The following is a 25609-nucleotide window of genomic DNA, read 5'->3' on the forward strand; positions in this document are numbered from 1 at the left end:
TAAGGAGAATGTGATGTGGAACGTTATAGACAACACATGGCTAACACTTGCCTTAAATTCCTGTTTACTCTTCCTGTGGTCTCTGCTGGCCTAAGACAAGGCAGGTGTGCCTGCACACTTGGATTTTGCCTTATGGCAATTTGCGTTAAGACAGGGTTGGGGGAATTCTCTTTGTCTAAACAGCAAGACCACCAGTACATTGGTAACGAATCTCCTTGTTGAAAGGAAGATGGCTTCAGAGTGGTTGGCTTCTCGCCCTGTTGGGGACCATATGTAGATTTCTGTAGCAAGTGAAGAAAGCACTGCTGGACCCTGTGCTGCGTCACCCGCTGTAAAACGCACTTCCCAGCACACCTCAGGGGCTTCAGGCTCCCTGATCGAGCAGGGCCCATCTCCCCGGCATCGGCCGCCATACTGACCTTCTGTCAGGTCTCCTGATTCACCTTGACCCTGCTGACCCTGGCCTTCTAAACCAGCCCTTCCCTCTGCCAGGAACACTTTTCCCCAGTCCACTCCTCTCGCCCCACCAGAAAGAAAATGAAAATCTGGCCAACGCTGTGAATCTTTCAGGCTTCAGTGTAAACCGGCTTCCGTGCAGGGCTGCGTGTGGTTGCCCACCATGGAAGAGGGCTTTAAAGCGCGCCTTGTAGTGTCTGCCTTTCCTTCCCTGTCTTCTGCCCCACTCCCCTGCCAGCACCTCCCACATAAGCGACTTGACCTGAACCCTGTCTCAGCCTGCCTCTGGGGAAACCCAGGCCAAGGTTCAGGCATTCACCACCCTCCCCCGATTTGGTTAGTGGGCTTTGGCCCCCCTTTTGTAGCAGTTGTCATCCTTGTAATGGTGTGTTTCAGGTCTTCCTTCCCTGTTCCTTTTAAGTATTGGTGCCATGTCTGTCTGACTCACTGCTGCATCCTGGGCACTGAGTACTTAAGGGTTTGAAAAGTGCTATGTTAACCTCACGCAGTCATCCATCTCCACAGGGTTCCTTCTCCTCTGAGGAGGAGTGAAGGGAATGTGACAGAGGATGTTCCTTGGCAGGCAGCCAGCCTGGATTGGGCTTTGCTTACAGGGCACTCTCTTCAGCTTGGGGCCTTACGAACAGGTGGGGCAACGTCAGGGGACATTTACATTCACCAGACGGATGCCGTCAGTTTACACCTCTCCAAGCTCCTGCCACGCCCAAGCCAGCAGAGTTACGTAAGTGCCATGGGCCACGCGTAGCTATAGCCCTGGAAGAGGGAAATCACGCAGGAGAAAAGTTTTTTCCTGAACCAAGTGTGGAGGTCTAGATTTCTTCGTGGCTGGGGAGAGGCCCAGAGTGGGACCTCTCATGCTTTGGGGAATTGGCCCAGGACCAGTTGTATAGCACAGAGGTATGAGCTGAGTTTTATGAGGTTGACTTCTTTAAGTAGGAGATCAGAATTTTAAAGCCAAACAGTGCTCCATGAGACTGGATAGAAGAGGCTGCCTGTTTCAGCATTTCAGAACTGGCTTCTCCGTGGTTGGTTTTGGTTCATCGCCTCAGAAATGAATGTTGAAGATAAAGTGGGGGAACCCCGTACAGGCAGACTTTAACCAAGCTTCAGGACACACAGTTGTGTGCTAATATTTTTGTTTTGATGAAAAATTTAAAAACACTACTCTCACCTCTCTTGCCTTCTGAGATGGCCCACACTCTGTAGAGTGTGTTTCTCTCTAAATAAATCCACTTCTTACCTATCACTTTGTCTCTTACTGAATTCTTTCTGTGATGAGACATCAAGAACCTGAGCTTCGGGGCTTCCCTGGTGGCGCAGTGGTTAAAAATCTGCCTGCCAGTGCAGGGGACGTGGATTTGAGCCCTGGACCGGGAAGATCCCACGAGCCGCAGAGCAACTAAGCCTGTCCGCCACAGCTACTGAGCCTGCGCTCTAGAGCCCGAGAGCCACAACTACTGAGCCCACACGCCTAGAGCCTGTGTACCGCAACAAGAGAAGACACCACAATAATAAGCCTGCACACTGCACCAAAGTGTAGCCCCTGCTCGCCGCAACTGGAGAAAGCCCGTGCACAGCAATGAAGACGCAATGCAGCCAAAAACAAACAAACAAATAAATAAATAAAATTGAAAATAAAAACACTACTCGCAACCTCTACCACAAAGAATACAAAAATATTATTACAAAGAAACTAAATCTATTTTGATCCCTGCTCTGTGGTGATGTTTCAGTTTGTAAAGAAAGTTCGAACCAAAAATGTTTGAAAAGGTGGCCTTAAAAAAATGTGCCAAGCTTTCTGCAGAACGTAGACCCATTTACAGATTCAGTCCACTGATTTTCATGCATTTTTCAAACATATCCATGAGCTTTTTGGAAGCTGCGTATGTTATTATTAAGGTGCCCTTAGTTCTGAGGACACCAGTGGCTGGCGGACACCAGTCGCAGAACAAAAACTGTCTTTTAGCAGATTTAAGTCATGATGAGTACATGATGGGCCCACGCTTCCTGGAAGAAATGAAGTGACATGTTTTTCTCTATGGCCGCTTGGTGGCTCTTGGAAACTTTGGTTGAATACCACCAGACTTTCTTCTGCCATACCCTTTCCTCCAAGGAAGGGGTCTTTGTAGACCCCACACAGACTGGGTGACAGGAACATACTGCTAGCTGTCACATCTGGGGGGACCTGTGGTTGGGGAGTCTGGGTCATGGGCAAATTCCTTTCCTTCCCGGTTGATTTTGTTTTCCTCTTTAGGAAATATAAGATTTCCCATCTCGAATGTGAAATGTGGTTTTCATCTTAGAATGTGCTTGAATTTTAAAGATACTTAAAGGACTTTAAAGATACTTCATTTTCCATGGAGGAAACAGTTCATTCATGGTTGGGGTCAATGTGGTGGCCTCTCACCACCCCCCCCCCAGCCCTAACTGTGGTCGTTCGGACACCTCAGCCCTTCCCCTTTCAGCTTCTGTCTATTTTGTCCAGGTTTGCTTTCTTCTGACTGCAAATGGGAATGTGTTGTATAGGTGTCTTGTTTATGCTTTTTTAGACCAAAACCTTGTCATTACCCACCTCTCTACCCTCTTGAGAATCACTGTCTTAGAGCAATTACTTGAGGGCAAAAATCACAGATTTTTCTAGCACAGAGTAGATGCCAGATGTCAGTGAGCATGGCACTGAGCAGAAGGAAGAGCGGTGGTGATCACTTCGGTCACCAGTTCCGTGTGAAACACGTGTCCCAAGAGCTCTGCACACGGTAGGTCCTGTTTTATTTATCGGTTTACTTGTGCTCTGAGCCTTGTAGCTGAAGATTCTTGCTTGGGGTGGCTGGTTGGAATTTGTCAGCTGAGACTGGTGGTCACCCCTTTCCCCCAGGCCCCTGGCTGTGCTAATGCAGGTATGTTCTGGGTGCAGCTTTTACAATCCGTCTCCCCATCAGGAGGGGCTTATCCTGAGGAATGTTCTGACCTGAGATGAGACCCTCCCCTTCTGTCAGAGTCAAAGGATCCCCCTGCCTATCACTTCATACGTGCACTTGGCTCTGCTGGGCTTGCAGTCAGCCCCTCCCCCTCTTTGGCCCAAGATTTGGAGTTTCTTATCAGCTTGACTGCTTTCCCCCAGATCTCTGTCTTCCAAAACAGTGCTTCTCAAACGTGAGTGTGCTGCAGAGTTACCTGGAGGACTAGTTAAAGCCCCAGTTCCGGGGTCCCTTCCCCATAGACCTCCGCTCGTTAGGTCCAGGTGGTGGAGAGCCAGCACTCTGAGCAGCTCCAGGTCGCGGTGATGCCGCCGGCGGCCGCACAGTTCCTCCCACTGCTCCTTGCTCGCTGTCAGGGGAGGGATTAAAACACTGTTTGGTCGTAGAATCGACTCAGTGGATTAAAAAGTGGAAAAGAATTTAAAACCTGTAGATTTTTGATATACTTCGTGTACTTGATTGCAAAATAAAATACATTTCTTACTGTGGTCAGAAAAGGTTTGAAAGCTACTGATAAGCCTCCACCTTAGAAATGACCCACCTATTGGCGCTACACCTGTGCATGATTCTTCGTTCCAGACTCAGGTCAGGAAGCTCAACCAGTGTCCTGGTGACTTCGGGTACAGACTAGATTTGCAGTCTTGATTGCCCTACAGGACCCCTGACCTGTGGCTCCTCTTTGTCCTAGTGAGAGGGTTTCTCTACCCCGTGCTCCCCAGGGAGAAGGGTCTTTAGCGTGTCAAGTTGGTAGTAAGTGAAATAAGTTTCGTGAAATATTTAGCCTTACTATCTGCAGTGCCCTCTGATATTTTGTATTCTGTTTCATGTTTTGATCCAGGAAATTGATTTGGGGACCTACTAGTGGGTTGTGACTTGAAGTAAACGTTAGCAGGAGGAGTAGACCACACACCTGCCCCCCGTGTAGCCAAGGCCCACTCAGCTTCGTCTCTCAAGGATGCCTTTTCACCCAAGTCAACCCTCCTCCCTTTGCATTTTTCACAGCTGGATTCTGCAGTGTCTGCTTGGCTTACAACTCCAGGGCTTCCTTCATGAATGTTTTGTGGCTATGTCAGGAAGTAAACCCTTTAATTCTTCAGCAGCTGTCTCGCTCTGCTGTGTGTTGGAGCCCTGGGTGTACGGCTTTACTTCCGTGTTAGCTGATAAACCACTTGAGGGCAGGGCCTACATTCCTGTTCAACCACGGACCCTCTATGGTTCCAAATGCCTAGCATCTGGCCGGTGGAAGGAGCCACGTTGTGCCCCATGGCCAGGGCCTGAACTCAGTTTTTAATAATGTTCCAGTGGAAAAGTGAATTCTGACCACAGACAGCTGACTTTGAGAAGACATGTCTCTGCCTTCCCCTCGCCATGTGGCCTGTGTGTGTTCTTCCTCCTTGGCTTGCCGAGATGGAGGCCTTTAGACAATCGGCAGGAAGCCGCCTCCTGTGCAAAGATTTGGTCCTTTGAAAAGAACTTCAGTTCTAGGACACTTAAAGGATACGGCTGCTGAGGGAGAACAAGGGAAAATGAGATGTCTTCTCCAAAAATGCACACTGTTTCCTGCTCTGAGGATTCTAGAATGAGGCAGTTGGATTTTTACTAAAGGCACTCACTGCGGTGGGATAGGTTTTGGGAGAGTTCTGAACAACAGAGAAGATTTGGAGACAGTTAGAGGAATGTTGTTTGGCTGGGTCCAAGATCCAGGAAAGGGGCTGGCCGCCACTGAGGAACTGTCTTTTAAAAATACATATTGTGAGGCCATTTGCCATTTATCACAGACTGTAAAGGTATAAATTCCTTGAGAACTGAGAGGCCCTTTTGACTTCAGAAAATCCCCTTCCAATGCTTTCTAGCCAAATGTTGGCAACTCCAGCAGTCACTAAAATATGTATTCTTCAGCGACCTGTTGTTTAAAAATAGTGTCTCGGTTCCATCCCTAATCCCACCTCCCAAATTGAAAGACTCAGTGTATAACTTTGGCCTCTCCCTTAGGCTAAGAGACTGTGCCTGAGATTTCATCACAGAGGGTATTTTTAGCCCAGGTGCTAGCACGGCCAGGAGGTGGCCACATCTTTGATGTCTTTCTGTGAGTGAGCCATCTTGGTCTTGGACTTTTCCAGAAGGGTGTGATTCACTTTTATAAGCAGTCCTGGCCTGAAAGTCTTTTCTTCTACTCTTGTGGTGACTTGCTTCCCTGGTGATCAGAGTTGTGAACACATCTAATAAACGGCATATTTGCTGGGCTCCAGCTTAAAAAAGAGGAAGAGGAGCCCACGCTGAGATGTGCCTTCTGAGTCGGAAGCCGGGGTGGGGGCAGGGCAGTGGTGCTCGTAGGCGAGCACAGGGCCCTGAACCCATGGGCACTGGATTGTTATGAGTGGGACACAGGAGCCCACCTTCCTCTGAACCTGTACTCTGCTTCATTTGAGCCATCTTTAGGGAACTTAACTCCCTTCTCTCTCTACTAAGTTTGGAGACTGCGTGCCTGGTGTGTGAAGCTGCACCGGGTTCAGATCCAGTCTGTCCCTTGTTCCTCAGCCTCAGTTTTCCTGCCCTGGAGGGTCACTGTGAGGATTAGCTGAGACAGACCCATAGAGTGCCTGGGTGGTGCTGGGCACTCCCTGCAAGCAGTGGACCCAGCGACTGCTGTGTTGCTGTTGTCGGCTTCACATGGTGTCTGCAGTACCTTGTACACGGGGGGCCCATACATCTGACTGGAAACAAATTGGATTGGATTTCAGGCTGTAAGCTAATGAAATTCTGGCTTTGACTAAACCAGCCTGACGTCAGATTTTCGAGGCCGCTCAGAGCCTCTGGTGGGCGGTTAGACCATCTGTGGCCGAAGTAATTCATGAGCAGAGAGTAGGTGGGTGTCCCCAGCACTGGAGCGGCTGTCTCGCGTTCTGTCTTCTTTGCATTTTTACTTACTATGCTGAAGTTGTCCCATGAGGAAGAGAAATGACTGGAAGCTGTTTAATACTTCTCAGCCATTACTGAGGAGGGAGCCCTGGACCGGCTTTGTTCAGGAGGCCTGGGTCCTAGGCTGGTGGGAAATCAGTTCCCAGGGCCTCGGCTTCCTCTGTCATAGACTCAGATCCCTTCAAGTTCCCACGCTTCACGGAAGCTGAGAGCCCACCGCTCACTTGGCACCTGGTGGGGAGTGGGGCCTCTGAAGCAGGGCAGCCAGGACCACCTTGGTCCTTACCCCGGAGAGACTGGGATGGATCAGCGCTTGATTCTGAACATATAGAGCCGAGTGGGGTTTGTTTTTTACCCCATGCGTGTACGAACCGACATGGTAGACGTTCTTGTGAGAACAGAGCCCTGGCCGCAGACGTGTTTGAGGCACAGGAGCAGACGGGGGGCAGGGTCTGTCAGGGAGCAGCCGAGTAGCCTTTGCTCGTTTTGTTCCGGAGCAAATGCGCTGCCTCTGGTTGCGTGAGAGCAAAGGCTGCCTCTCCTGCAAACCTGCCCCCTCCCACTCCCACCTGCCCATGCCTGGGAAGCCAGAAGTGCGTCTTTGGAGCAGTGGTCATTTTCAGATTCCTCTGTGTCCTTCAGAGTTTTTTGCAGCCTTTTCCAAACCAGCTCCTGTTTGCCGACTCTGATGTTCTTCATTGGTCCCCATGTGAAACGTCCAAAGCCTGTAGTCTCAGCCCTTTTTCCTGCCCTGGGGAGCAGGCTGGGTTTTCACTCGAAGCCCGTGGGTTCCAGGGCGCTTCCACTGGCACCAGGAGCCGTCCTCCTCCTGAGTGGGCTGTGAGCAGCTGGAAGGGTCCTGCCTTTACTCAGCACGTCGGCATCCCAGGAGTCCTTGCTGCATCAGAACTGAGGATTTTCCTGGGTCTCCCCCACAAGATTAGGGGCTCCTTGGAGGGAGGAGCTGTGTCCTGCTCCTTTCTCTGACGCCAGCACTTGCAGGTGCTTGGCATATCAATATGTATGGGACGAATGGGTGAGTGAATGAATGAGGGTGCCGTCTGTGCCTGCCCTGCATTATCTGATGCACCCTGTTTCTCTGAGGTGATAGGGAAGGGAGGGGAGTTTACAGGTGGCCCTTGTCCCTTCACTTTCTTAGATCTTTGCCCAGCGAGAAATCCCAGCAGTGTCCCAAACTGCTGGGGATTGTGACTCCCAGCTCCTTCTCCTGTTGCCTGGGAAATAAATGAGTGAACATGTGCTCACAGACAAATGTACGTGTTGTTTTTCCTCTGGAAGCCCAGAGGGTGGCCTGACAAATCATGAGTTCTCGGGGGTCCCTTAGCTGGGCCTAGAGCAGCTGAGGTGGATGGAGCTGCCGTCTGCTGCGGCCGTGGTGCTGCGGTGCCCCGTGCTGGGCCTGGCGCCTCATGGACACGACTTCCTGCCCCCACCTCGGGCTGCTGGGCGGGCGACACCGTGCTACACAGTCGGCTCAGCTGCCCTTGAGGAGCGTTGTTTGAAGTCTGAACTGGCACCAGTCCTAACATCCAAGTTCCTCTGAGGGACAGAGGCTGCTCCAGACAGCTCCACCTAAAGGACAAAGGTTAGGGTGGACCTGCTTCCTGTTGTAGCTGGGCTCCTGATGATGGGATGCGCTTTGGCCCCGCCTGCTTTCTGCCCAGTGTGTTGGTATGTTTACTCGGAATAAACTGATCTCTCTCCTCTCTCATCTCTAGAAATAACACTCTGGAGAAATGACTAATTTACATCTCTGGAAGTCTGTGAAGCCTGTGGCCTTAAGAATCTTTGGGTCAATTCCAAACAGTCATAGAAAAAAAATCCTTCCTTGGGAGCAGGCCACCCTGGGGACAGGCTGACCTTGAGTGGTTCACAGCACGCGTTAGGGCTACAGTTGCCTTGTCTGTGATGAGTGTTTGCGTGTTCTGGGGGTGGGAGGTGGGGGACTAGGCCCCTGCGACTTGGTTTCCTCATTTGCCAAAGGGTGCTAAGAATCCTTCCAGTCCAGTGTTGATGTGAGCTTGGCCCTGGGCAGGGCCTGGCTTCCAGTAGGGTGTTTAAACACACAAGCTGCTGGTTTAGCCACTTGATTGGGCTCCAGGAGGGAAGCAGCTCTCAATCCCAGAGGGTCCCCTTTCATCTCATGGGATATCTGTTCGTTATTTGACGAATTTTTCATAATAGGAGTAAGTGTTGGGAAGACTCTTTGTTCAGTGCCCTCTCTGACAGGTAGGGGGTGGGAGGCTCCCCAGGAGGTCATCTTCAGGCTTTGTTCACATCAGAAGTTTACCTGGCGGAGGCTGTGGCTTCTATTTAAATCCTTCAGGGTACTTTAGTTACTGGATTCTCCTCTTTTTCTACTTTTTTTCTTTTTTTTTTCCAAGTTGCTGGAAGTTGAGAGGCAGTTGAGCCTCAGAAAAGTAAAACTGTATCTAACAGCCCAGACAACATCACCAAGAGTCCAACTCCTCTCATCTCTGCTCTACCTTTTTTTTTTTTTTACAACTTTCTTTAAATTAAAGTAAAACACACATGTAGAAAAATGCTCAAATCATAAGAGCACCGGCTCAATGAGTTATCTCCTCTATTTAAAAATTCTACAGTGTTAAAAAATAATAATTGCCCATTCAGAATGGTGGCAGTTATCTCAGAACATTTGGGTAACAGCAGACAACATGTATTTAATGTTTACGAAGTGCCAGTACTGTGCTAAGTGACTTTACATGGAGTACTTTATTACATCCTTATAACAGCACCATGAGGTGAGGTGAGGATCATTATTCCCATTTTATAAATGAGAAAAGTGAGGCCCCAGTGGGCAACTTACTCAGAGTCACACACATTGGGAGTGTTTCACTTATATCAGAGCTGCAGGTGGGGTGGGAATGAGTTCCAGGGCTGTCCTTGGCCATGTGTGGAGGTCAGTGTCACTCCTTTTGCCCCCAAATCATAGCAGAGGACATGATGTCACTGCCAGCATGAGTGTCCTTGGTCCCTGCTGCCGAAGAAAATTGGTTTGCATTGTTGGGAAGCGATGATTGTCAGAAATTCCTTCTGTTCAAACAAAGTCTGCCTCCTTTGCCCTACACCTCCCGCCTTGCACAGCGAGTTTCCTCACTCTCTGTCCCTGTACCACGTGGTGACTAGAATGAGATCCTGCAGTGCCTCCAGTAGGCAGTAGTTAGTGGAGGGCCTCAGAGCCTGGAACTCACGTGCTGCCCTGGAGCCCAGCCTGGGGGTGAGGGGTCCCCCTGTGGTGGGCCCTTCTGCAGCTGCACACTGTCTGCCTTTCCGGGGGAGGCGAAGCACCCTTAAAGACCTCAGCGGCACAGTCCAGAAGCGCTGGAATCCAAGCAGCCCAAGGTGCTTTCTTTCAAGAGACCAGTGGACCAGCCCTCCTCACAGGGACGGGGAGGGCCAGCCACTCCCAGGACCTCGAGCTGCAGCAGTGTTGGAACTGTGTCTGGTCCAGGGAGACTGGGTTCTGAAGGCTTAGCATGAAGGAAAGAGAAGAGTACAATGTCTCGTTGATGGTTTTTATTTAATTGCGTATTGAAATTATAATATTATGGATACTTTAGGTTAGTTTAAAATCACATGTGGCTCTTAGTGTATTTCTGTCAGATAGTACTGGCCCAGGGAGTCTCTTGTCCTCTGGAGACCTAGATGGGGAGAGGGAAAGGTATGGTTTCTCTCTTGTCTTCTCCCTGGAAGTGGCTTGAACAACATGCTCTTACCCCAGATGACCCAAACTGAACCACCACAGCAGAGAAAGTTCTTGATTGAGTTGTCTCTGACTCACGTGTTGGCATTCCTCAGAGAATTGTATTAAAAATCAGTATAAACCGTCCCGTCTACATCACTAATCAGATATTACTCTCTGGTGTTGGTTGAATGTAGTAGTTGTTCGTTGTTGCAGAATTCATTCATTGATTCTTTTGTCTTTGTGTTCACTAACAATCATTTATTTATTTTCACTGTGTGCTGGTTTCGGGGCTAAGTGCTGGATTCCAAAATGAGTTAAGGTTTAATCCTGGGCCTCCAGGAAGCGTGTGCTCAGCTCTCGTCCTGCCTTGCCCTCCGCAGCAATGGAGAGAGCGTGCCCGTACCTCTTCATCCTCACCAGTGCTTAGTGTTTCTTTTTTTTTTTTTTTTCTTTTATCCATTCTGGTGTGTGTGTAGTAGTATTGCTTCATGGTTTTAATTTATTGTTTCCTGATGACAAATGGAACGGAGCACCCTGTCATCTGTTTATTGGCCATTTGGATTTCATCTTTTGTGAAGTGTCTGTTCAATTCTGAATCTGCTTTTAATCCTTACCTGTTACGCAAGTAAAGCAAAACTGGTAGCTCTGTCAGAGTTGAGCCCAGATCCACAGTGAAGCCTGGGTTCTTCTGTAGGTGGCAGGGGCCCCCAGGCCTGGTCTCTTTCCTGCACCCCACCTCTTCTGCTTGCGCCCCGAGTCTCACTCTTTGGCACAGTCCCTGCTGGCCTGCCTCCAGCTCAAGGCAGCTGCGTGGTCTCTTAGCAGGTTTTCAGTGCTTATGCCCTCTGGCCTAACAGTTCCATTTCTAGGAGCCTATCTCAGACAGGTGCTCAGAGGGCTAAGCCTGAGGGGGTGCTTCCATGTGCTGTTGTTTGAAGGGCAAGGGCTAGGAACCGGAACCATCAGTCAGAAGACCGGTGGACTGTGTGTGGTTGGCCTTTCAGGAGAACATTATTCACCCGTTCACTGTGCTCACATGGGAAAATGCCCACAGCATATCGCTCGGTTGAAAAAAGCAAGTCAGTGAAATATTTCAGCTCTGCCATACGTGGAGTTATGAGGGATTTTCACTTTGTATATTACATATTTTTATAGTGCTTGGGTTTTTATAATGAGGTTGTTTTACTTTTGTTACTGAAAACAGAAACAAGGGTACGCTTAACCTTTCCATCAGCACCCTCAGCAGCATCATAGCTGTCAGTCGACTCCCTGAACCAGTGGGTGACATGAACAGACTTCCATGTCAGAAGAGCCTTTGGTGTTGCAGAACTAGAGAAGGTATTTTCCCCGTTTTCCCTAACACGAATAGTTCTGTATTAAGTAAGAAAGAGGATCTTTTTTTTTTTTTTTTTTTTTTTTTTGCGGTATGCGGGCCTCTCACTGTTGTGGCCTCCCCCGTTGCGGAGCACAGGCTCCGGATGCGCAGGCCCAGCGGCCATGGCTCACGGGCCCAGCCGCTCCGCGGCATATGGGATCCTCCCAGACCGGGGCACGAACCCGTATTCCCTGCATCGGCAGGCGGACTCTCAACCACTGCGCCACCAGGGAGGCCCAAGAAAGAGGATCTTTTAATATGGAAGTTGTTGGAAAAAATGAAGCATCGGGTTACTTTGCGCTCTACTAGGCTGGGATTCTTTTTAGCCTTTGCCATACTGAGTGTTGGCAGAGGCTTGGCGGTGTTATTCTGTAACAGTAACGGGTGCCGTGTACTGAGCATTTGCTGAGTATCGGGTCCTTTGCTAAATGCTTCACACGCAGGTTCACGCTTAACCCTCGCAACAACCACCCAGGCAGGTCGGTCCTGTGGTTACGCTTGCTCCACAGGCGAGGCACCTTCAGCTCAGAGAGGCCACGCGCAAGCGAGAACACCAACTGCCTGCTTCCAGAGCCCGCTGCCCGTGACCCACTCACTCTCACGCTGTCTTTGTCTTTACATTACAGTCTGTACGATTCTAGATAAGCAAACACACCTTTAAAAATCTGAAGTCCTTCTGTTTAAATAGTGCTTCCTAATGTCCTCGTGTCACTTCTCCACTCTAGTTGTCCTTTTAACACACTTGGGAAATGGTGTGGATGAAGGAAGCGGAAGTGTGCGACCAGAGCTCGTGCACGGATGAGCGGGAGTCCTTCCAGTGCCCAGCTCTGCGCCCTGCACGCCGTCGGTACGAAGAATAAGCAGCCACCGTGTCTCCCAAGGAACTGCCTCAAAGTGTTATCCACCCTGACCCTGACTTTGTGGTCCCTTGTATGGTTGATATGTAGAGACTCCCCCATCCAAGGTGAAATTAAGCCCTGACAGAAAGCACTGCTAAGTTGGGATCCCAGCTGCTGCTACAAATGACGTCTGAAAGGCCAGTTGATGTGTACATTTGTCAGCACCAAGCAGAGATCGTTGTTAAGCCTGGCCAAGGGGCAAATTGAAAATTTAAGAATGAAATATTGAATACCTGGCAGACTACTTGGAAGAAACTGGTTTGGCTTTGGTGTGTTTTTGGTTTTGCTTCAGACCTGATTTTGTGAGCAGGCTACGTGCCTCTCCTCCAGCCCGTTCTCTCTCCCTCAGGGTAGAGAAGGACGTTCATCTGACAGCCTGTCTGCGGCCTGTGATGGTTGCCCAGGAGAGTGCTGCTCTTAGTAACATCGCGGCCATCTCTACAGAAATTGATTGTGAGGTCATGTAAGCTTTCCTCCTCTGGCAGAAATGACGATTGGTCATTGGGAGCTCCAGACCCTCCTTAGTATAAATGCCGTACTAAGTGGTGGTTGAGGGTTTTTTTTAAGTTCTATCCATGAGCTTTGAAGTTGTTCTGGCAGATTTGATAGAACGCAGTAAGATACACCAATTTAAAGCATTTCCATGGGAAGGAGGACTTTTGTTTCCTTTGTTTAGGTATGACCCTATCGAAAAGAGTGCAAGTCTGGCAAGCCCAGGTGTTGGGAGAGCAGCTGGGACTCAGCCTTGCCCTTGGGGCTGCAGAGTGGCACAGACCCTTTGGAGAGTCATCTGGCAACATCCATGGAATGAGATGTGGTGTGTACTCTGTAGCCCAGCGGTTCTAGTCACAGAAGGCTCTTGCATGTGCTCCAGAAGGCAAGTATGAGAAGGTCCGTTGCCGTGTGTTTATAAAAGCAAAAACGGGGCTTCCCTGGCGGCACAGTGGTTGAGAGTCCACCTGCTGATGCAGGGGACGCGGGTTCGTGCCCCGGTCCGGGAAGATCCCACATGCTGCAGGGTGGCTGGGCCCGTGAGCCATGGCCGCTGAGCCTGCGCGTCCGGAGCCTGTGCTCCGCAACGGGAGAGACCACAGCAGCGAGAGGCCCGCGTACCGCAGAAAAAAAAAAAAAAAAAAAGCAAAAATGCTGAAAATGACCCAGTGTTCACTGGCAGGGTGGGGTTAAGTAAAACTGCTATATGTGGAACTTCACAGCACTGAACACAAAAGCACTTATACACACTTCACCTGGCCAAACGTCAGACCTACCACTAAGTGAAAAAGCAAGAACATAGGAATATTTACAATGAAATGCCATTTAAGTTAACTTCACAAACCTATACATTAAACTATACTTATAGATATAAACTATGACAAAATATAAAGGATGAGGGACTTCCCTGGTGGCACAGTGGTTAAGAATCCGCCTGCCAATGCAGGGGACACGGGTTCAAGCCCTGGTCCGGGAAGATCCCACATGCCGCGGAGCAACTAAGCCCATGCGCCACAACGACTGAGCCTGCACTCTAGAGCCCGTGAGCCATAACTGCTGAACCCGCATGCCACAACTACTGAGCCCGCGCTCTAGAGCCTGTGAGCCACAACTGCTGAGCCCGCGTGCCACAACTACTGGACCCACGCTCTAGAGCCCGTGAACCACAACTACCGAGCCTGCGCTCTAGAGCCCATGAGCCACGACTACTGAGCCTGTGCTCTACAGCCCATGAGCCACAACTACTGAGCCCACGTGCCACAACTACTGAGCCCGTGCTCTAGAGCCCGTGTGCCACAACTACTGAGCCCGTGTGCCACAACTACTGAGCCTGTGCTCTAGAGCCCACGAGCCATAACTACTGAAGCCTGCATACCTAGAGCCCGTGAACCACAACTACTGAGCCTGTGCTCCAGAGCTCGCATGCCACAACTGCCAAGCCTGTACCCTAGAGCCCGTGAACCATAACTACTGAGCCTGTGCTCTAGAGCCCGTGAGCCACAACTACTGAGCCCGCACTCTACAGCCCATGAGCCACAACTACTGAGCCCACGTGCCACAACTACTGAGCCTACGCTCTAGAGGCCGCACGGCACAACTACTGAGCCTGTGCTCTAGAGCCCGTGAACCACAACTGCTGAGCCCGTGTGCCACAACTACCGAGCCTGTGCCCTAGAGCCCGTGAACCACAACTACTGAGCCTGCGCTTTAGAGCCCGTGAGCCACAACTACTGAGCCTGCACTCTACAACCCATGAGCCACAACTCCTGAGCCCACGTGCCACAACTACTGAGTCTGCGCTCTAGAGCCCGCATGCCACAACTACTGAGCCCGTGCTCTAGAGCTCATGCACCACAACTGCTGAGCCCGTGTGCCACAACTACTGAGCCTGTGCTCTAGAGCCCACGAGCCATAACTACTGAAGCCTGCGTGCCTAGAGCCCATGCTCCACAACGAGAAGCCACTGCAATGAGAAGCCCGTGCACCACAATGAAGAGTAGCCCCTGCTTGCTGTAACTAGAGAAAGCCCCTGTGCATCAATGAAGACCCAACACAACCATAAATCAATAAATAAATTAAATAATAATTTTTTTTTTAAATAGGGATGGATAAGCACAAAAATCAAAACCACAGTTACCCATCGTCGGGAAGAAAGATATGATTATGACGGAGCATGTGGTGGCGGCAGTGAGATTGCTAATGTTCTGCTTCTAGAGCCGTGCTGTCCAGCACGGCAGCCACCAGTCTCGTGTGGCTGTTTAATTCCATTTCAATAAAAACTCAGTTTCTCGGTCACACTAGGCACATTTCAAGTGCTTAATAGCCTCCAGTGGCTGTCACGTTGGATAGTGCAGATACTCCATCATTGCTTACAGTTCTCTTTGATAGTCTGGGTTGGTGGATGCATGGATTTGATGAATTCTCTGTAAGTTGTACATGTGTATGTATGAAATCTTTCAAAATTTTGTTTTAATTTCAGTACTAGAAAATATCTAAACACATACATTTACAACTTCCCAAGTGAAAAGTCAGAGATGGTCATTAAAGTCACCTGAAACTGCAGTAGTGTGAGCGCATCTCTTCAACATTGCCCTCTACCCAAGATGATTGATACACATGAGGAATGTGAGGAGGGGCAGGAAGTGTGCGTGTGTGTGGGGGGACTGTTGGCAAGATTACCCCAACGTAGCTGCCACCTTTGCTTCCTTCCACTTTGCTGTCACTGGTCATTATAGTGCTTTATCAGCACTGAAATGCATGGTTTGAGTGACCTTGCAAGTCTCCTGAAACCTGTGTTGAAATCTGTGTTGCTAAGCTGTTGTTTCAAGGAAAAAGTGACAAGCAGCCTCCAAGTCAAAATCTGCCCTAGTTAGTGCTGTCCTTAACTTCCAGGCTTGAGGAGGTTGGTTGTCATTACAAAGAACCTGCTTCCTCCACTTCATTTATCACATCCTGTGCTAGAGCCGGCTGCTTTGAGGCTGTTAAATACTACAAGGAGAGAGATTTATTGGTGGATATAACACTTTCTTTAACTGCTGATGTGGATTCCCAGCTGTGCCCCAAGACAGACCAGAGTCTCAGGCTGTGCTTGGCAAAGCAGAGGTTGAGAGGGTATGTTGTGAAATACTTCCTGGGCTCTGTTTGCTCTCAGGTGGAGGTGTCCTTACTTGACCCCTGGGTCATGATCAGGGGTTTGTGGGAGCCCCCATACCTTGTTGCCTACCCTAGCTCCACCCTGGTCATGATGGCAGAGATGTGAATCTGGCCAGTCCCTCAGCCCCCTACCTACCCATATAGCAACTCGGGGCAGCAAACCAGAGGAGGCGGAAGTTGGCTCGCCCAGCCCATGTCTCTGAACATTTTTGGCCACCAGAGAAACTATGCATCCTGCCTTTACTTCCCCATTTGTGTCTGCTTTTCTTGCCCTGCTTTCAGTCTTGCTTGCCCGGGTGGAAGTCACACCCTAACATCTGACTTGGGGAACCTGTCTGGTGAGGGGTGTGCTGAGACTTTCGGGATGCTGAGGCCGGCATCCGAAGGAGGAGGATGGGGGCAGCAATAAGGGCAATACGGAAGGAGGCACCAGAGAGGGACACAGATGAACTTCTGGTCAGGACTAAAGGAAGAGGAGAGGGGCATGTGTAAGGCCCTCGGTTTCTCGGGATCGTGGGTCAGATGTTCAGTGCCGCAGAGTATCCTGATTCAGATCTGTAAGCAGCTGGGAAATAAGAATTCAAAGTTTGGTCAGACTTGCTACCCATCCAAATCATATAGTTAGGTTAATTAGCTCCCTGCATTGAGCAGGTACCGTGTGCCCAGCACATGGCTGAGTACCTCACCACGTTGTCCACAAGCAGCATCTCATTTAACCTACATCACATCAGCCGTTTCTAGAACAATGTTATCAGCCCCATTTTCCAGACAAAGAAACTTAAGACTTGGAGAGGTGCCGCTGAAGTCTGTTAACTCAAACAGACGGACTGCAAAGCTCACCCTCTTAACTACCACATGAATTAGTAGACTGGTCACATCATTTCGAAGTATAAAGAAGGAAGTATAAACTGTACATGGGGCCCACCCTGCTTGGGTGGGGAAGACGAAGGGGGGAGCTAGAGCAACCACACCATCCCAGTTTACCTGCTTTGAATCCCAGGGGTGGTGCAGCGTTTGAGGACTGGTGCTGAGAGCCCCTCCGACCCTGCGTTGAGCCGTTCCAGGTGAGGAGAGAGGTGCATGAGCTTCCTGTGGATTTGTGTCCACACTGGGGCTCTAAGAAGGGCTTTCTGCAGTTCTGGCCAGCAGACAGACAGCTGTGAAGCTGTGCTTGGTTCGACTCCACTCGTGAACGAAGGTCAGGCCCTGGCTTTTTCTCTTTGGTCCAGAGTGCAGTGGGTTCCTAGATAATTGCAAAGGGCAGATCGTTTATCTGACCCTGCCTGCCACCTGGAAGGTCTTTGACAAAAGAATTGAACTTTGGCCCTATTAAGTCATCTGCAACACTGGTGGACGCACTGACACGCCTCTACTACAAGGTGCTGTGTCATTTATTTGGAAGGCTTTGTTAGTACGTAATTGCTGGGAAAAGTGAAAGGGAGTGTATGTTTATTTTAAAAATACAGATAGGGGACTTCCCTGGTGGGGCAGTAGTTAAGAATCTGCCTGCCAATGCAGGGAACATGGGTTTGAGCCCTGGTCTGGGAAGACCCACATATCGCGGAGCAGCTAAGCCCGTGAGCCACAACTGCTGAGCCCACGCACTGCAACTCCTGAAGCCCACACGCCTAGAGCCTGCGCTCCACAACAAGAGAAGCCACTGCAATGAGAAGCCCGCACACCACAACGAAGAGTAGGCCCTGCTCACCACAACTAGAGAAAGCCTGCGTGCAGCAACGAAGATGCAACACAGCCAAAAAAAAAAAATACGGATACTTCTTTTTCCATTGCATAGGATCATGTTCTCCCTAATTTTCAACCAATTTCAAGTATTTCCTGTGAATTTCTGACATTACCTAAAGAAGCAGTCCTTTTTGTGGGGTTTTTTTTTTTTTTTTTTTTTTGGCTGCGTTGAGTCTTCATTGCTGTGCGTGGGCTTTCTCTAGTTGTGGTGAGTGGGGGCTACTCTTCGTTGTGGTGCCCAGGCTTCTCATTGCGGTGTCTTCTCTTGTTGTGGAACACGGGCTCTAGGTGCGCGGGCTTCAGTAGTTGTGGCACACAGGCTTCAGTAGTTGTGACTCGAGGGCTCTAGAGTGTAGGCTCAGTAGTTGTGGCGCACAGGCTTAGTTGCTGTGCAGCATGTGGGATCTTCCCGGACCGGGGCTCGAACCTGTGTCCCCTGCAGTGGCAGGCGGATTCTTAACCACTGCACCACCAGGGAAGTCCTCGTGGGGTATTTTTTCGTTGGTTGATTTGTTCATTTGTTGAATTAATGTTTCCTGAGCATCTTCTATGGGCCGGGTACCATGTTAGCACTGGAGATGCAGGCTTGAACGAGGCAGGTACAGCCTTCAGCGAGTTTGCATTCTTGTGAGGAGATAAACACATAAGTGAATAATTTAATAAGATGGTTTCAAGCAGTGGAAAGTGCTGTGGTAAATGGTGGGTGGTAAATGAAGGAAGGCTGCTCATTGGGTTAGTTTTTTTTAACAGCTTCATTGAGACATAATTCACATAACATGACTTCTTTAAAGTGTAGAATTCAAGTTTTTTTTATACTAATTCACTGGGTTGTATAATCGTCACCAGATTCTAATTTTAGAACACTTTTCTCCCCCACCAAAAGAACCCTCTTACGCACGAGCAGCCCCTCTCTGTCCCTCCCCGCTCTCTTCAGTCTTCGGCAACCATTAATCTACTTTCTGTCTCTGTAGATTTGCCTGTTCTGGACATTGCAGATATATGGAGTCATACACTGTGTGGTCTTTGTGACTGGCCTTTCACTTAGCATAATGTTTTCAAGATTCATCCACAGTGTAGCATATCAGTACTTCACTTGAGTGTAATTTTATGCCTAAGTATTTTATTCTTTTTGATAATTGTGAATGGAAGCTTTTTAGACATTCATTTTTTATATGTTCCTTGCTAATGTATAGAAATATTGATTTTTGTATATGATCTTGCATGTGATTTTGTATATCGTCTTGTATCCTGTGAGCCCACTAAATTTCTTTATTAGTACTAGTAGTTTCTTAGCGGATCGCTTGGGATTTTTCATATATGGGATTATGTCATCTACAAATAGAGATAGTTTTATATCTTCCTTTCCAATCTGGATGGCTTTTATTGGAGTAAGAGAGTACAAAATTGAACGACAGTAGTAAGAACAGACACTCTCATCTTGTTCCTGATCTTGGCGAGAGACCACTTAGTCTTTCACTGTGTCCCCGAGGGTTTCAAACACCTTAGTTCTGTTTCAGTCTCCACTGCCAGCTCTGAGGCCTTACCCATGTCACTTGTTGCAGTTCCCTAAACCAGAAAACGAGAAGGTTGATTCAAAAGGGCCTTCCTTTCCAGTTCTTACATCAAGCACTTCTGTGATTCTACTTTGGTATTCTTTCATCTTAGCCGGTTCCCTTGGACATTGGTTAGATCATCAGACAAACTCTATAAGGACACTTGGAAATATTTGCACGTTTGTTTTCCAAACCCATTTTGACTGCTTTCAGCCTAGACTAGATGGAAATTGCAAAGATTGAAACATGGAAGCAGAAATGTTTAATGGATCCATATTTCCTATCCTTTGTAACCCTGAACAGCTAGGGGGAAAGATTTGTTTGAGGGCGATGCTCATTTCCACAAAAGGTCAAAGAACCACAGCTTCTTCCCACTCTACCTCTAAAAATCCTTACCTTCTTTGTTTTCAGACTCTCAGCGTTCTCATCTCTCCTCCTTCACCATGAAGCTGATGGACAAATTCCACTCACCCAAAATCAAGAGAACGCCATCAAAGAAGGGAAAACCAGCTGAGGTGTCTGTGAAGATTCCAGAGAAGCCTGTGAACAAAGTAAGCTGACTCTCTAGGTGTTTCTCCTGGCCTTCACCTGCTTTGAGCAATGAGTTTGTGCTATTTTTTAAGTTTATACCCTGGGGATTGAACTTTCAGTACAGAACACCTATTCCATAGCATTCCACGGTTCCAGGCGGAGCCTTCATTGTCCCTGTGAAATATGAACCTTTAGGATGGTGAGTGTTTCTCCTGTTAATCAGAGTCAAGCTTGGTTGGCTAGAACAGTTCTTTTCCAGCTGTGTCATCCTCTGGGCATTTAAAATAGCTCAGCTCGTCATGTTCACACTCCAAGATGCTGCCTCTGTGCCCCAGAGAGGCCCACGTTGCCCACACGTAATCTCTCTCTCTCTCTCTCTCTCTCTCTCTCTCACACACACACACACACACACACGCACACACACGGAAATTCGTGATGTCCAGAACATCCATCATTCGGCTTTAGGGCCCATGCTCTGAAACTTGCTAAACCCTTGAAACCCAGCCAAAGATGGCCTCAAACACCAGTAACCTCAGCAGGGCCAGTCAAGCCAGATGTGTTGGAACAGCTGTTGGTTTTCATCAACCCCTCCCTTCAGCCTAAAACGGCCATTTCAAGCTCTGTAGGAATCCAGGTTTCCTCTCTTCCAGGAGGCAACAGACAGATTTCTACCAGAGGGCTACCCTATCCCCTTGGATCTGGAGCAGCAGGCAGTAGAATTTATGTCCACCAGTGCTGTGGCTTCCAGGTCTCAAAGGCAGAAGGTCAGTGTGACGTTAAGAACAATTGGGTTTGCCGTGCCCTCTACTGCAGAATCCTGGCCCGTGGTTTTGGGGATGGAAAAAAAATCTGTTGCAATATCATTGTGTTCATCTGGGTGGCAACTGTGGGCTTAATTGTTCAGGAAACAGTCCAAGGAGCCTTGGATAAATGTAAGAGTTTATCCAAGCCCCCATGGCCTTTGGAGAGAGCTCAGTACTTCATGGCGAAAGCTCCGGGATTTTTGGGATTGGTTTGGGTGTGCTGCTTGGGTCCAACGGGTTCGGGGGAAGCGGGTGAGTCTCATCTCTTAAGACCAGCTGTTCTTTCCTTGAGTTGCTAAGATGACCTGGATAGTTGAGAAAAGGAAGGGCATCTAAAGTGTAAGCTACTCCGTTAACTGTCTCCCGAGACTCGTGAGTGTGATGCTGCTGTGCGGACCCGGCGCTCTCGGAGCCGGGGGCACCTTTTGTGCCTTCTTTTAGCCCCATGCTATGTGCTTTACACGCGCTCTCTCACTTAATTCTCATTATAACCCTGGGAGGTGGAAACTTACCTTGCAGAAAAGGAAGCTGGGACTGTGGAGATACTAAACGTTTGGGCAAAGTCACGCAAAGAGTGGTGATGCTGAGATTTGAACACAGGCCATCTGACATCAAGTCGAAACTCTCTCAATGCTACAGTTACTCTTTATGGAAGTCAATTTATTGTTTAATATCTAACAGATCTAATGTCAGCTCCCACATGTAACTGAACATAAAAACAAAATTAAACTCAGCGGTGTACAATAAAGACAAGCCTCATGGATGAGTAGATTCTGAACCCTTCAGTGACTGTCCACAGTGTAGTTTGTAGAACTGTTACCACAGCTGTCACTTGAATGCCACTAGCAAACACTACCCTCTTATATAAACACATAGCTCTTCAATTTTGCAGTGCATCTACTTCTGTTTTTATGTTGACCCGCAGAATATCTTAAAAGTCTAGTTAAAAGTGGAGAAAATAAAGGTTTTAAGTCCAAAGTCTTTGTTGAATAATCGTTTTTCCTGCCCCATCTGTTAAGAAAAGGAGGCTAGAGAGCAAGAATGAAATATATGGTGTTTGCCAGATTGATCTAAATTCCAGATTGAAGGAGTAAGAAAGTGGGAGATTTGGTCTGTACCACAATTATTTCTTATTGCAATCTGTTTAGTAACCCCTTGGAACTGGGTTTTATATTAAACGCCAGGAAGAGTGTCACTTGTCATCTGACACTAGTCCAGGCATCCCGGAGTAAAATGATTTACTAACCACTGTGTTTTGCTAGTGAACTCTGATAAGAAACTGTTTCAGCCGCTCACTTCTTGGAATTTTTCCCCCTTTCTTCATCACTCCAAGAGAGGAAGGTCATAGGGGAAATTTGATGCTCAAGTTCTCTTTCCTTAGTGGGGGTTCCTGCAAACTCCAGGGGACACGTGGCCATGTCTGGAGACACTTTTGGTTGTCACAACTGGGAGATTGAAGCAGGTGCTACTGGCATCTGTTGGCTGGAGGCCAGGGGTGCTGGTAAACATCGTACAATACAGAGGACAGCAACCCCGCCTCCCCCCCACCCCAACAAAGGATTTTCTGTCCTAAAATGTCAGTGCCATGGCTGAGAAACTGTTCTCTGGGAAGGAGCTATAGGTGTGATCTTCACCCAAGGAAGAGTGTTACCCTGGTTTCTGGTCGTTGCCCTTTAAGAAGGGTTGAATGACTGTGCTCTGCCCCAGGCCACCTGCATGAGACCGAGTGAGTATAAACCCATGGTGGAGGCCCACGGTCAGAACAGGAAGTGTTGGGGAATCCGCCGGGGGGTGTGAACTTGGCCGGCTCTGTCATTTGCCATCTTCCTTAATTATTGCTTACTAGCTGTCTTACGACTTAGTAGTTCCATCTATATTCTCATTTTTCCCAGGTTATTACATGGGAAATTGCAACTCAGGTAGACAGAAATAGATCTGGATCCATCTACAACTTCCTGCAGGTCTCTCTTCGCCCGGGCCCCGTCCTGGGTGATTTCACGCACCGTCTTACTTACTCCTCACCTGGACCATGTGCACACGCTTTCACTCTTCCCAGTATACAGAGAGTGTGGGCTGTGGCCCAAGTTTTCTTAATCAAAATCTCTTTCTCCCTTAATTTTAGGAAGTGCTTCCATATGCATTCTCACCCAGCCCCCCACACGAACCTCTTTCGATCACCCAGGGCAGGCATTATTCTCCCCATTTTGCAGATGAGGAGCCTGAAGCCCAGCAGTCCCTTTGGATCGAGGCCCTTCCCCAGCACCGCTGGCCTCATGTAGTTTCCAGGTTTATTTGCACCAGTGGTGGCATCTAACCCCTGACGCAGGAGCGGGTGTGCAGGTGGATGCAGCTGCCCCTCTGAGGCCTCGGCCTCAGGTTCCCTGTTCCTGGGGGTGTTCGGTCTGGGTGTCTCATTGTAAACTCTTCCGACTGCTGGCTGTGTTTCGCGAGAAGCCATAGTTTAACAGCTGATGGGCTAGGGGAATGCACAGCGTTCAGAGGCCATTAATTCTGGGAGTGGAATTTTCTGTAGAGTTAATGGATGAAACCTGACTCTGCTAGGTTGTCGGCTCCTTTATTAGGAGCCCAGGGCAGCCCGGCTCTTCAGTGGCTCATTTGATCTCTCTGCAAATGACAGGAGAGTTCTCTTTTTTTCTGTGAAGTGCCTTGCCACTTTTGGACGGCTCCCATCTCCAGATTAGCCCCTTTCTCCCTAGCAAACCTCGTGACACATTTTCTTAAAATGTTTCCTGCTTCCTCCCCACGTTTTGTCACTGCTGGCTCCTTGCGCGTCCTGATGTGCTGAGGGCAGTGTTGTAGCCAGAGTCCTCTTGCTCAGCTGGCCAGAGTGGTTTTAGTCACATTTGATGTCTGCAAGGCACCATGAGTTCCTTCATACTGAGGTTCCTCTCAGCCCCGTGTAGGCCGTGGCGAAGCAGAGCGCTCTGGGCCGCGAGGTGGAGAAGCAAGTGCCTGGCTCTTGGAAACACGCAGTAAATAAACAAACGTGTCCGGTAGTGAGAAGAGAAAAACAAGTGACGGCAGAGAGGCCACAGTGATGGGGATGGGGAAGGCGTGTCTTTTGCCTCCCTTGGAGAAATGTATCATGGTGGTCTACAGGATACCTTTTGGGAAGTACCCCCATTGAGACAAATCAAATTGGGTTTTTGAAAGTTGTCTGACGAAAGGAGCTAATTACTTCTTGATTCCATTTTTATGTTTTTCCTTTGATATTCCCATGAAATCCACTATTGAAATTTTTTATTTAAAATGACATTCCTCATTATTTTAAAAGAGCTGGTGTTCAGAATCGTAATCACTTTTTTTTTTTTTTTTTTTTTTTTTTATTTTTTTTTTGCCTTATAACAAATTTAATCAGTTATACATATACATATGTTTCCATATCCCCTCCCTTTTGCGTCTCCCTCCCACCCTCCCTATCCCACCCCTCCAGGCGGTCACAAAGCACCGAGCTGATCTCCCTGTGCTATGCGGCTGCTTCCCACTAGCTATCTATCTTACGTTTGGTAGTGTATATATGTCCATGCCGCTCTTTCACTTTGTCACAGCTTACCCTTCCCCCTCCCCATATCCTCAAGTCCATTCTCTAGTAGGTCTGTGTCTTTATTCCTGTTTTACCCCTAGGTTCTTCATGACATTTTTTTTTCTTAAATTCCATATATATGTGTTAGCATACAGTATTTGTCTTTCTCTTTCTGACTTACTTCACTCTGTATGACAGACTCTAGGTCTATCCACCTCATTACAAATAGCTCAATTTCATTTCTTTTTATGGCTGAGTAATATTCCATTGTATATATGTGCCACATCTTCTTTATCCATTCATCCGATGATGGACACTTAGGTTGTTTCCATCTCCGGGCTATTGTAAATAGGGCTGCTATGAACATTTTGGTACATGTCTCTTTTTGAATTATGGTTTTCTCGGGGTATATGCCCAGTAGTGGGATTGCTGGGTCATATGGTAGTTCTATTTGTAGTTTTTTAAGGAACCTCCATACCGTTCTCCATAGCGGCTGTACCAATTCACATTCCCACCAGCAGTGCAAGAGTGTTCCCTTTTTTCCACACCCTCTCCAGCATTTATTGTTTCTAGATTTTTTGATGATGGCCATTCTGACTGGTGTGAGATGATATCTCATTGTAGTTTTGATTTGCATTTCTCTAATGAGTAAAGATGTTGAGCATCCTTTCATGTGTTTGTTGGCAGTCTGTATATCTTCCGTGGAGAAATGTCTATTTAGGTCTTCTGCCCATTTTTGGGTTGGGTTGTTTGTTTTTTTGTTATTGAGCTGCATGAGCTGCTTATAAATTTTGGAGATTAATCCTTTGTCAGTTGCTTCATTTGCAAATATTTTCTCCCATTCTGAGGGTTGTCTTTTGGTCTTGTTTATGGTTTCCTTTGCTGTGCAAAAGCTTTTAAGTTTCATTAGGTCCCATGTGTTTATTTTTGTCTTTATTTCCATTTCTCTAGGAGGTGGGTCCAAAAGGATCTTGCTGTGATTTATGTCATAGAGTGTTCTGCCTATGTTTTCCTCTAAGAGTTTGATAGTGTCTGGCCTTACATTTAGGTCTTTAATCCATTTTGAGCTTATTTTTGTGTATGGTGTTAGGGAGTGATCGAATCTCATACTTTTACATGTACCTGTCCAGTTTTCCCAACACCACTTATTGAAGAGACTGTCCTTTCTCCACTGTACATTCCTGCCTCCTTTATCAAAGATAAGGTGACCATATGTCCGTGGGTTTATCTCTGGGCTTTCTATCCTGTTCCATTGATCTATCTTTCTGTTTTTGTGCCAGTACCATACTGTCTTGATTACTGTAGCTTTGTAGTATAGTCTGAAGTCAGGGAGCCTGATTCCTCCAGCTCCATTTTTCGTTCTCAAGATTGCTTTGGCTATTCGGGGTCTTTTGTGTTTCCATACAAATTGTGAA

General features: G+C 48.2%; 1 protein-coding gene across 11 annotated transcripts in view; it reads left to right on the forward strand.

Moving 5' to 3' along the window:
* Positions 1-25609, forward strand: part of RAPGEF1 (Rap guanine nucleotide exchange factor 1) — a gene marked incomplete at its 5' end in the record, with an annotated part of 157688 nt that overhangs the window by 61368 nt on the left and 70711 nt on the right. For 8 of the 11 annotated variants that reach the window (XM_082617306.1, XM_082617298.1, XM_082617301.1 and 5 more), the window contains 2 exons: positions 19728-19867; positions 20498-20611. In XM_082617306.1, coding sequence (XP_082473432.1) covers positions 19728-19867; positions 20498-20611 — 254 coding nt within the window. The remainder of the gene's footprint in view (positions 1-19727; positions 19868-20497; positions 20612-25609) is intronic. The other 3 variants (XM_082617302.1, XM_082617305.1, XM_082617299.1) reach the window with 1 other exon arrangement.

The sequence above is a fragment of the Mesoplodon mirus genome (assembly GCF_964341445.2).
Source record: "Mesoplodon mirus genome assembly, chromosome: 1".
Taxonomy (NCBI): Eukaryota; Metazoa; Chordata; class Mammalia; order Artiodactyla; family Ziphiidae; genus Mesoplodon; species Mesoplodon mirus.